This window comes from Hoplias malabaricus, chromosome 5, assembly GCF_029633855.1.
Source record: "Hoplias malabaricus isolate fHopMal1 chromosome 5, fHopMal1.hap1, whole genome shotgun sequence".
NCBI classification, from domain to species: domain Eukaryota; kingdom Metazoa; phylum Chordata; class Actinopteri; order Characiformes; family Erythrinidae; genus Hoplias; species Hoplias malabaricus.
Window position 1 is genome coordinate 7,995,814 of NC_089804.1, and position 11,912 is coordinate 8,007,725.

At 37.9% G+C, this 11,912-nt stretch overlaps 1 protein-coding gene across 1 annotated transcript; it reads left to right on the forward strand.

The window, feature by feature from the left end:
- Nucleotides 1-1,869: 1,869 nt before the first annotated feature.
- LOC136696043 (protein LKAAEAR1-like) lies at nt 1,870-9,880 on the forward strand. Its single transcript, XM_066670121.1, has 4 exons — nt 1,870-1,976; nt 3,397-3,759; nt 3,945-4,064; nt 9,175-9,880. The coding sequence occupies exons 2-4, from the start codon at nt 3,451-3,453 to the stop codon at nt 9,232-9,234; spliced, it is 489 nt and encodes a 162-aa protein (XP_066526218.1). The 5' UTR covers nt 1,870-1,976; nt 3,397-3,450; the 3' UTR covers nt 9,235-9,880.
- Nucleotides 9,881-11,912: the final 2,032 nt, after the last annotated feature.

The window sequence follows — 11,912 nt, forward strand, 5'->3', positions numbered from 1 at the left end:
GAGACTTTATCGTGGCTTTTAATTTTGAGTTTATAATTCAGTTGATAGAGATATGAGCTAGTTTTTTCATGAATGAAAGTAACTGCCTGGATTCATTGCCAGACAAAGTGTGGACAGACTTTGCTACAGCGTGCTGCAGAGGTCCCCAGTGCGCTGCAGAGGTCCTGACTTTTTTGGAATTGGGATTGTACATTTTGCTGTCAGGTATTTATTGTTTGCTAACACCACCTCAACTAAAGCTTTTTAGAAATGAACTAATTTAGCTTAAGATCACTACATCTAACAAAGCAAAAGTACCACAAAATAACTTATTATAACACTCCACATTCAAAAGTTACATTTTACAATTTCTGTAGTACCAGAGTAGTAATGATAGAGGTTTTGCTCTCCCTATTACAGGTCAGGGGGCACAATGAGTTTGAGGCAGGTATGCACCTAATATTCAGGACCCAAAAAATATTGATCCAAAAATAGCAAAAGTAAATAGTGAAACAATAATGATAAAAATTATTGGGCCAAAAGTTTGAAGCTTTTACTTTAGGATAAATATGCTGCATAGTGTTGCTTTAAGTACTTCATTGTTAGTGCAAGTACTTGTTTTACTTGTATGTCATTACTTGTAAGTAATGTATTGCAATGTTGTGAATACTGTGAGGTTCAGATAAATCCATGAGCATAAATTCCAAGCCCTGAGTAGGTCTTCATGCTTGTAAACTGACATTGAATAGACTTGTTAACAGATATTTATGTACTTAAAATACAGAATTAAAATTACTGTACATTTGCTGCATTGTTGTATTCCTGGGTTTATATATTTATTTATTTATTTATTATGAAAAGTGTAATTTTTGGGAAACTAAACTAAAAAAAGAATAAATTTTGAAGTGACTGAAACATTAAATAAATCCATACATTCCAAATAAATGGCAATCAAACCCCCTAATATTAGTAAATAAATACAGTGATTATCTGTATGTGAAGGTGTTGGTTTATCCCTTTCCGAGGCAGTCCAGTGTTACGTATTTGAGGTTATTATCCAGTAGTTTTACCCGTTATTATATTTTGTGAAATCAGCTGTTGATTTAAGAAATTCAAATGGGATATCTGAAAACAAACTTTGTTCTTCACACTAGCTCACAACACATCTACTATTTTTAAAAAATATATTTTTTTATTTTAACAGTATTTATGTTTTTGAATTTATTGTAATTATATATGAGCAGCACGGAGGCGCAGCAGGTAGTGTCACAGTCACACAGTTCCAGGGAGGTTGTGGGTTCTATTCCCACTCTGGTGACTGTCTGTGAGGAGTTGGTGTGTTCTCCCTGTGTCCGCATGGGTTTCCCCCAGGTGCTCCGGTATCCTCCCACAGTCCAAAAACACACGTTGGTAGGTGGATTGGCGACTCAAAAGTGTCCGTAGGTGTGAGTGTGTGAGTGTGTGTGTTGCCCTGTGAAGGACTGGCGCCCCCTCCAGGGTGTATTCCCGCCTTGCGCCCAATGATTCCAGGTAGGCTCTGGACCCACCGCGACCCTGAACTGGATAAGCGCTTACAGACAATGAATGAATGAATGTAATTATATATCATTTTATAGAAATACCACGCTTACTGAGATGATCCATTGATTAAAAATAATAATCTTAAGTACACAATATTAATATCCTTTTTGTTAAAGACAGAGCTCCTCAAGGAGCAATACTGAGTTTTTACACATTGTTTTTATAAAGTTACCGTTTCAGAGATGAGAGGTTTCCTTAAGTTTTAAACGTATCTGAGATTCAGAATCTAAACCACGCCAAGCCTGCCACAGTGCACGTGCAGCACGGACTGAAAACAGAGCGCGCTCCCGCTGCTATGGCAACACGACTAAACAGTCCTTCAGTGACGAGAGTGTCTACTTTTACAACCTCAACAAACTACCATCTAAATACTGAACTACTGTACACGACCTTAAGCACAGCCGACACCTGGCCAGGTAACGGTGAATTTACCACAAAGCTTCAGTGGACAAACCTCAAAGACCATTGCTCCTTCAAAAATGTAAACATTTGCGCTGTGGTCTCGTTGCTTACAACATGAAAGACGGTTCACTTCTATAGACTGTGGGTTAGTTTACAGATAAGACATTATAACACTGACCTATTCTCTTATAACAATAGCTCAAAATATTGTGAAAGTTACTAACTATTGTGACTTTGTACTATGAAAACTTTCTACATGACACCATGAGATCTTAGGAAAGTTCCTCCTTATTAATGGGCTTTCATACTTCGATATACAGCACCGAAAACAATATCATACAGTAGTTTCCAGACCTGAAGCCTATTATTAAGTATTTCATTAATTTTATTTAAAAAATCAACTTTAATACATTGAACAGGTGTGCTGGTGATGAAGAGACATCAAGGAGAAATCTGAAACCCTTTTTTACATTTAAGTTTAAATGTTTTTATTATTTTTATTATTATTTTATTTTTCTTTTAATCAGCCAAAACTTGCTGCATATTTACCTATTTCCTGTTTTAGCATCAGATGTGTCTTGCCATTAAGGCACAGAAGATTGTTCCAATCCTTAAGACTATACTTCTATGAAGAGTCACATAAACATTTCTGCATCATGAGGCAGAGATGGGATTTATGGGTATGCGTAGCATGCAGAATCTCGCAGACACGCTGACATGCACACTACCTGAAATTTCAGCTATGCATTCAATTGATCTGCAGAGCTGTAATTAAGTATGTGGTAGCAATGGTTTGTGTTTGTATGCTACTCCTAGTGTTCATGGCTACTATATTAATGTATGTTGGCTGACCCCTATGCAAGCAATTGTGCATGACAGACCCACAGATGCAACAGAAATCCTATTTGTATAGTCTCTGTCAAAAAGAATAAATCAATAGATTGCTCTGGAGCTTTTACACATGACTCTCACGCTACCATCTCTCAGTGAAAAGCATTGTCCAGAGGGGTATAAAGCTCTCCATACATTGGATGGATAGTGTCCAATACTTTGGGATGAGTTGGGGTGAGATGTTTCAGAACTATTTGTCCAAAATCTGAACCTGAGCTTTTTATTGAGTTTTTGGACTGTGGGAGGAAACCCACGTGGACACAGGGAGAACACACCAACTCCTCACAGACAGTCACCCGGAGCGGGAATTGAACCCACAACCTCCAGGTCCCTGGAGCTGTGTGACTGCGACACTACCTGCTGCGCCACCGTGCCGCCCCCTAATTACATTAAATAAAGTTTAAATAAACTATCAAAGAATAACCTTTTAAACCATGAGCATGCGGACAAGAGCTAATTGGATGGATTAGTGTGGCTTGATTAAAGCAGGAGGTAGGCCTTCAGGCTAGTACTTTTTAACACGGTTTCTTACAAATGTTCTAGGACCTGCAAAGGTGGAAGTGCATAATCCAAAGCAGAATTTTTCCATGGTGAACGATGACAGAGGAAATGGATCCAGAACGGAAGAGGAGGAGTAGTACAGGTGCAGAATTAAGAAGGATGTGTCCTCAGCAAAGAGCCAGACACCTGGCTTATACTGAGCCCTCAAAGGAGGCCAAAGGGTGGATGGAGACTTCAAGGCAGAGGGTTCTTTCTTGGGTGGCACAGGAGAGGAGAGAGCAAGAGAAATATCGTCTGCAGGTCTTGCCTTCCAAACTGCATCAGGATAAGGTTGTTGGTCAATTAAAGGCTGCCGAGGCAAGGTATAGGATTCGACACATGAGGCTCCAGTACCAGAACCTAAAGGTAGAGTATTTTACAACTAAATATGCCATTCAAATATAGCTTTTTTAGATCATGTAACATTCTGCAGGCTCAAAAATCTGCTGGAAAGATGTTATCCCTCCCTCAACACTTCTGTGTCAGGAGAGATACTGCAGCGAGTAATTACCACTTGCCTTAAAACCCTAACTCTTTTTTTGTCTCTCCAGGCACAGGAAATTAACGTAATGATTTCATGTCAGTCCAGTGCACAAAGCGCTGCACGGCTAGAGCTGCTGCTGGCACAAGAGAGAAAGAGCAACAGTACAGACAGTCTGGATCAACTGCAGGTAACCTCTGTTCATTCTGCTGTGTTTTAAATATACAATATCACAACGAAAACAATACAATTACAAATATTTATTTAGCCTACAGCTTTTTGGCCAAACCCATTCATGTTAGAGATATAAGGAGTGTGTCAGTTGGGCTGTTTTTAGACAAGGTACGATATGGATTGGTCAGTCAGAACAGAGATTTTTATCAGAGTCATGACTTTCGTTTGTAAAGGAAGTTACCATAAATCATTAGTAGGCCACAGGGAGGAAAAATACAGACCATTTGGGTAGGGGGACCCAGATATGTCCTCTTTCCTCATATATGTCCTTATTTGGGACCTAAAAAATGCATTTATCCAGGATTTGTAAATAACCAAAAATGTGTGGTATTCAGCTTTTGCTGCCTGCCATTTTTGTGTGCATTTTTGCATTGATTTGACCTTTCACTTCAGGTTCTGCCTTCTCATACGACAAAATGTATTGGTCATGTACACGCCCTTCACACAAACACTGATCAAACTGCATCTCAGTCATTACATTCAGCACCACAGCAACAACCAAAGACAGCAGCAGCAGCTACTCCATTAACAGAATGTGTTATGTAAAAGATTAAAAGCTAAAGTATGTTTGTTTTGTTTGTTTGTTTGTTTGTCATTATTATGATGTGGTGACTGGAAAGGAATAAGAATATCTGGCCATAAAGGCATTTGTTAGTGGTCCTGTTAAAGAGTAGCTGTGTCACTATCGAATGTTAGTAAAACAGATGCATGCTTTTGGATGCTTTTCACACCCCTACACCATAAAAAATATCATGGTGCCACCTATTACTTGAAATTACTTGGCCCAATTCCAATCTTAGTAAAAAATATCTCCTGCTTTATAACATACACAAATGTGTAATCGATTGAAGTTTAGAGCCAGCAGTGTTCCTGGTTATCTCATTTATCTTATACAACCTATTTCAGTGTTAAATTATCAGGCTTTTTTAATGCTGGCAGCAATAACTGTGGAACAACTGAAAATTACTTGTATTAATAGCTCAGGTATATAAGTGGTGTAGATATGAGAAACCTTTAGGTTTTAACAGGTTTAAATACCAAAATGTCTTATTTTTAAATGTTAACCAGACACTTTAGCCAAACAAGACATGCAGTGAGGCTCCAAACATATGTGCCCCTCTTGTGTTCCACCTGAAATAACTCACACACCACTCAGCTAGAGGTAATTGGATGACTGTGGGCTGTGATAAAATGAGTTTAGTACCAATAGACCATTTCCATATGCATCAATATATTTGGGTTAGAAGGGCTGGTAACACTTTAAATTACAGCCTGCTAATTGCTGTGTAAGTACAGAGTAAGTACCAGATAAGTAAGCCGTACGATAAAATAAGTACATTATTATTATCGTATATATATATATATATATATATATATATGCTACACAGTGTAAAATGTCTCCTAAGTATGTGACGATGATTATTGTGGTAAAACACATGTCCTGAACCTAATGAGTACAAGCACCTTGAAACTCTGCTAGTGCCTGTAATGAAAGTAGCTGACCATGTTCTTCTCTGAATGTGCACTGTTTTAATTTAAAATAATTTTAAAGGATATATTCCTTATTTATAAAATAATTTGCATAACCTGTCATATTTTAAATTACGTTTTGTAATCTAAAATTATGCTTAGAAGTACAATGAATTTGGAACGTAGTTTTGTGCCTTATTTGTAATGTGTTTGTAAGATACACCCAGTAATGACCACATATTTCTAGTATCATACCCATTACTTACTCTGTACTTACAGTTTGCCTTATTTGTAAAATGTTTGTAAGATACCCAGTAATAACCACATATTTCTAGTATCTTGCCCTCTTAGTACTTATTTTACCTTATGGCTTACTTAACAGGTACTTACTCTGTACTGACCCAGTAATTAGTGGGCTGTAATTTAAAGTGTTACCGAAAGATTTGTAGAAGTAGAGCCTCATTGACTGGAAATTGTTGGTGATTTTGTTACTTTCTCAACTTGAAGCTTGTTATAGCTTATATTTTAAAGCTTTAATAGGCACATTAAACCCAACTGAGACTAATATCTGCCAAAGGTTGATCTCAAAATATTAAAAATATTTCAGTAGATCATGAATGGTTTATTATCTGGGAGCGGAAATTTATTTGGTTCCATTTGGCAATGAAACACTATCTTTGGCCTGGAGGGAAGGCTCTGAAAGCAAGCTAAGCCTGGAATAGTTCTGGCTCCCTTCCTCTATTCCCAGCCTCTGAGAGACCCTGGGCTGCAGTAATGCTGAGAATATTTTCAATGTGACGTCTGAGAGGAATATCATTATGGCCTATATACTAGATGTGTTGCTGACACTTTTGGTAACTGTTCCAAGGGGTGTCACGTTCAGGTTACTGGAAGAGAATGGGAGCGTTGTCAGCATTTCAAGTGGACTCAGTCTGTTGAGTCATGGACACTTTTTTTCCCCATATGTGAACATGTTAGATGAACTTGGAGTCCTCTACATGGACGTCAAGATATTCTCTGTCCATCCTTCAGTACAGTTGATTTGGGAGGCAGTTTTTTTTTTATCTGGCATTGTGGAAATAAATCCTGATCTATTTTGGGGCGGCACGGTGGCGCAGCAGGTAGTGTCGCAGTCACACAGCTCCAGGGGCCTGGAGGTTGTGGGTTCGTTTCCCGCTCCGGGTGACTGTCTGTGAGGAGTTGGTGTGTTCTCCCCGTGTCCGCGTGGGTTTCCTCCCACAGTCCAAAAACACACGTTAGTAGGTGGATTGGCGACTCAAACGTGTCCGTAGGTGTGAGTGAGTGAATGTGTGTGTGTGTGTGTCTGTGTTGCCCTGTGAAATACTGGCGCCCCCTCCAGGGTGTATTCGTGCCTTGCGCCCAATGATTCCAGGTAGGCTCTGGACCCACCGCGACCCTGAATTGGATAAGCGGTTACAGATAATGAATGAATGAATGATCTATTTTGAATTTAATGCTGGTGCTCCGGTTTCCTCCCACAGTCCCAAAACACACATTGGTAGGTGGATTGGCGACTCAAAAAAAGTGTCCAAAGGTGTGAATGTGTGAGTGTGTGTTAACCTGTGAAGGACTGGCGCACCCTCCAGGGTGTATTCCTGCCTTGTGCCCAGTGATTCTGGATAGGCTCTGGACCCACCGCGACCCTGAACTGGATAAGCGCTTACAGATAATGAATGAATGAATGAATGAATGAACTAAATAATGTAGAGGCTTGCCTGCTGTAAAGATGCAAATATCGTTAGTTGTCTAGCAGATATGATGAGAAGAATTTTCTATGGGTTTGTAATCACACCTAGAAACAGTAACACATTAAAGCTACAAGCCACAAAAGCCATGTGTTCTTATCATGAATTCACTTATTTAAGCAAAATAACACAAGAGGGAGCGTGTTATCATGACATAACAACATAGCTGTAATGCGGCGCAAGTCCAAGATGTAGTCCAACTCAGCCGTGCTGTTATGTCATGGTTGTAAAAGTGGTGTCAAAATTGTTTATGAAACTTGTAAATCACACAAGACACAGTAACGAACTCCACTGCCCTGCACTCACTGCCCAGGCTGGTTCAGCTTCAGCTCACCACTACAGTATCACTAACCTGCCGAGTAAACTACGTGATTTTTATCGGTGTTAGTGTTCTCGAAGTAAACTGAAGACAGTTTATTGGTGTGAAACATGAACTGAAGGTAATTTAGTACTGAAAAAATGTTACGTTATACGGTATATAATAGGAGTTAAACACCCTTCTCTTAATAAACACTCACAACAAAAAGAGTGCCCTTTTTTTGTAATAAATTCTGGTAGAAGGAATGGAATAAATAAAAATGACCAGTGCAGTGTTTATTATGACAGTGACAGTATGACCAAGCTTTCTTGGTCTTTTGTTTTGGTTACATTACCTAACATGGACAAGTTCTGAGACATTGTTTCTCCTTTATCTTACTAAAAACATTTGTTGGCATTGAGCTTTCACTGACACTTATGTTAAAGGAGAAGCTTAGGATTAAATTCAAATCAATCACAAAGTAAAGCTTTTACCACTCAAGGGTAAAAGCTTGACATGAGCATGTCCACAGGAGCAAACATAACCAAGTATTTGTCCCATTGGCTCCTCTGAATGCGGGCGAAGGCAAGTAATGTTACAAAAGCAATTATAGATTCTTGGAAAGCCCATCTAGGAAATATCTGTGATGTTTTACCTTCCATTCTCTGGAAAACATTTGAGGCTGCATGCAACTGGAAACACTAGAGAGATCTTCTTACAAAAGGGCAAGATTTCTCAAAGGAGCAGCGAGTGGTTTCCAAAACCCATATGATAACATCCTTGACCGAAATGCATCAGAAAGAGTGGCCCATTAGTGTGGTGAGGCCAGCGAGAAGTAAACACTTCAAGAACTGAACTATGACCAGCGTTCAATCCAGAAATCAATAGGCAGCTATGATGTTCTTTTATTCTGGATTCTCCTCTACACCGTAAGTGTATCATGATCTTGGACAGAACAGTTGAAGAGTTTAGATAAAGGGTCCAAAGTAGTTTTAAAAGTGCTCAGAGGGAAGGTCTAGTACTTCATGAACAAGTATTGACCAAGGCATACTGCTTTGCCAAAAAAGAAAAAGGAAAAAAAAAAATAATGAAAGCGTTTAAAAACTACATCATGATTTCTGTGCTTTTTCTGACTAAAAAATTAAAATTAAACTGAATGTACAATTCAGAAGTGTCTATTTTATTAGCATTGCACATATGGCCACTCCCCCACCCCCACCCCAAAGTGTAGTATGACCTATGAATAATGTGGATGTTCTGTAAAATGTTGTTTTATTTGCGCTCATAGTTACCAAAACAGGATTTTTTTAAAGAATCAAATGTGATTCCTCTGTGGCATCACTCCAAAAAACTCCTCTTGGCTCCTTTATAATGAGCACCTACCATCATCCTTGAAGAAAAAGGTATCAGCAGCAATCTCATGCTGCAGGTATAAATCCTATAAATCCAAGTTCTTTGCTGGTTTCTTTTTTTCACACAGTCATTGGCAGCGCTGTTCTCACCCTCGTCTTCTTCTATCTATTGCTTCACAGAGACGAAGAGTGGAGGAAATTCTAGAGGATGAAAGGGGCCTAACTGTAATCAGAGGATAAACGGAGGCATGGAGGGAATGCTGTCGAACCACCAGCTCTCTAAAAAATGTTTAAATATAGAAATAACATGACTCCTCACATGGTCCTCAAACAAGATCATGTTTTTTTAGCAAGGCTTGGTATTTAGATTTACAGTTACTACAAGAACCATGAAAAATAATTACTAAAACAGATCAGAAAATGATTCACCACGGCATCATATGCTGAAACTGCTTGAGGAATGTACAGTGTGGAGCAATATTCAAAAACTGTTCATTTGATTAATTTCCAATCAAATGTGCCATTAAGACATAGTCATTAATGGACCTACTTATGAGGAAAACAAATTAACACTATAGTTCTGAAAGCATGCCATAAAAATGTTGTTGAGGAAAATGAAATATAAGAAAAAAGCCATTAGCTCTTTATAACCGAGAGTGATCTTAGATGTGGGGTAAAGGCTTTTGATCTGGAGAGTCTAAATATTATTGGGATTTTTAGAAGCACACAATGAAACCAACATCTTAGACTGAACTTTTGCCATGTCAAAGAAGCTATAATAAAGATAAGGAGTAGAGACACCATTTTCAGTAAAAGAATGTCAATATAGTGTCAAGGTTTTTGTGTATTTTATGTCAAACATGTTTTAATGTCAAAGGTCTGTTTTTTCTCCCTGATTCTGAAAATGCATAATGACTGTTTTGACTGGAAACTAATAAAAAGTAGGATGGTTTCTGACGAATTATTTAAGCATAATGAAGACATGTCATAATGACAGCAATCCTGTCCCCACAGTAAAAGATTAATTGCTACATCCGGCCTAGATTGTTTGACGCTGAAATTGCTTGTTGAATGACATTACTGAAATCAGTTTGAAATGCTACAAGACGAAAAAAAAAACTGCATTTGATCTACTAATTAATTTCTTTTTTTCACAAATGAGTAAGGTTACTGTGATCTGAGATTTGACTAGTCTTTATGTTACATGGAGAAGTTTTTATGTATTCAGGGTCCATTTTTTGTTATAGCAGAATAGTGCATGAATCATTGGATGATTATTGTACTCAGTCACAGACTGGTAGATTGTACCTTGTTATTTTTATAAGGACTTCTCTAAATGCATGATTAATTCAGACCAACCTGCTCAAAGCATACAGTTTCTGACAAAGGTTTTGAGATTAGAAAATGTCACTTACACACAAGAATAATTCAGTAACAGCATGAACTGTGCTTAAACACAATCAGTGCAAATACGCACATCACCATAGCCCCATGAACAGTGAGACCACCTGGGTTGTGACTTTGTCTGTTTTTTTTGTTTTGTTTTGTTTTCTTACAAAGTAATTCACATTTAGGCACAGCTCTACAAGGGGGTGCTGTTGTGCGTCAAATTAGTTACACATTTTGTTCTTGTGATTTTAATCCAAAGCCTTTATTTAAAACTCATACCTAGCCCATAAAATTCTGGGCATGAGTGACTGTTGACAATTTACATGTCTCAACTAATGGATTAAATCGGTCATTAACCAGTTATTCATTACTCATTTTTATTTTAGTTAACTCTTCATTAAGAAATATCTGTTACTTAATAACTGGGTAATTATTTCGTAAATGAGCACTCTGTTAACTCAGTTTAATTTGTCAGTGGTTCATACCTGATGTACGCACTAACTTTGTACTAACTGCAGGTTATTACACTTCTAATAAACGAATGCCTCACTGCATTCATCAGATACATAGGTCGTGCTCTCAGAATCATTCAGATTTCCGGCTGGGCTCCGAATTATTGGAATAGGAAATATAATCTGCAGCCTAGAGATATATATCCAAATGGATTTTTATTGCTCAGTACAATCTACCATAAGTGCAACAGTGCAACATATTAGCAACAGTGCAAAAACAGTAGTGTGCAAATATGAATGAAGTATAATATATCTGTTACATTGCAATGCAGTCTGCAGAGTGACGTTTGTGACATCTGTGTAACAATGAAACCACTGCAAAATGATAAGTTGTAACTTACACCTTTAGTTGGAAGGGTAAAGACATGACAACCATTCCACAGCACAAGCATATCATCTTTAATAAAAGCTGCTTTTTACATTTTTTTGTATTTTTTTTTTTTTTTTGAGGGTGCAGAGGTGATTGGAACGGTGATATCAGCAGATGATCAGAAGTGCTGAGTCATCAGGATGAATCAGAATCTTAACAACAATTTCTAATACATTACCAAAAGTAAATCGTATTAGATATTATTAAAATCATATAACGCCATTCTGGAAGCTAATTAATGAAAATGCAACATGGTAAATTATAAATCTTCTATATTGTATAATCAATGTGTTGTGTTACACTGCTTGCCCTGTATATTAGATTTTCTCATTTTGTATCTACACTCATTTTTAACACCATACATGGACACTGTGTACAGTGATTGATGTAAGCGCATGTATAGCTGCACAATTCATTAGCTGCCTTCTACCTTGTTTATCAAATGAAATTGACTACAATACAACTAACACTCACTAGATAGCATTTGGGTGGTGGACCATTTTCAGCACATGGTACCAGTAATACCAACATGAATTGCAGCAGTGTTACAAATGTGCATTACTGCTCTGGAATCAGTGTATCAGCATTTTTGGCAATTGTTACCTAAGTTAGGTCTCAATCAAGGCTAGCACTTACTTCCCCTAATA

What these genes read in the sequence shown, in the direction of transcription:
- LOC136696043 (XM_066670121.1), top strand. Translation starts at nt 3,451, where the DNA reads ATGACAGAGGAAATGGATCCAGAACGGAAGAGGAGGAGTAGTACAGGT. An exon ending in TCCAGTACCAGAACCTAAAG is followed by an intron (nt 3,760 to 3,944) that starts GTAGAGTATTTT and finishes TTGTCTCTCCAG; the next exon opens with GCACAGGAAATTAACGTAAT. An exon ending in ACAGTCTGGATCAACTGCAG is followed by an intron (nt 4,065 to 9,174) that starts GTAACCTCTGTT and finishes ATTGCTTCACAG; the next exon opens with AGACGAAGAGTGGAGGAAAT.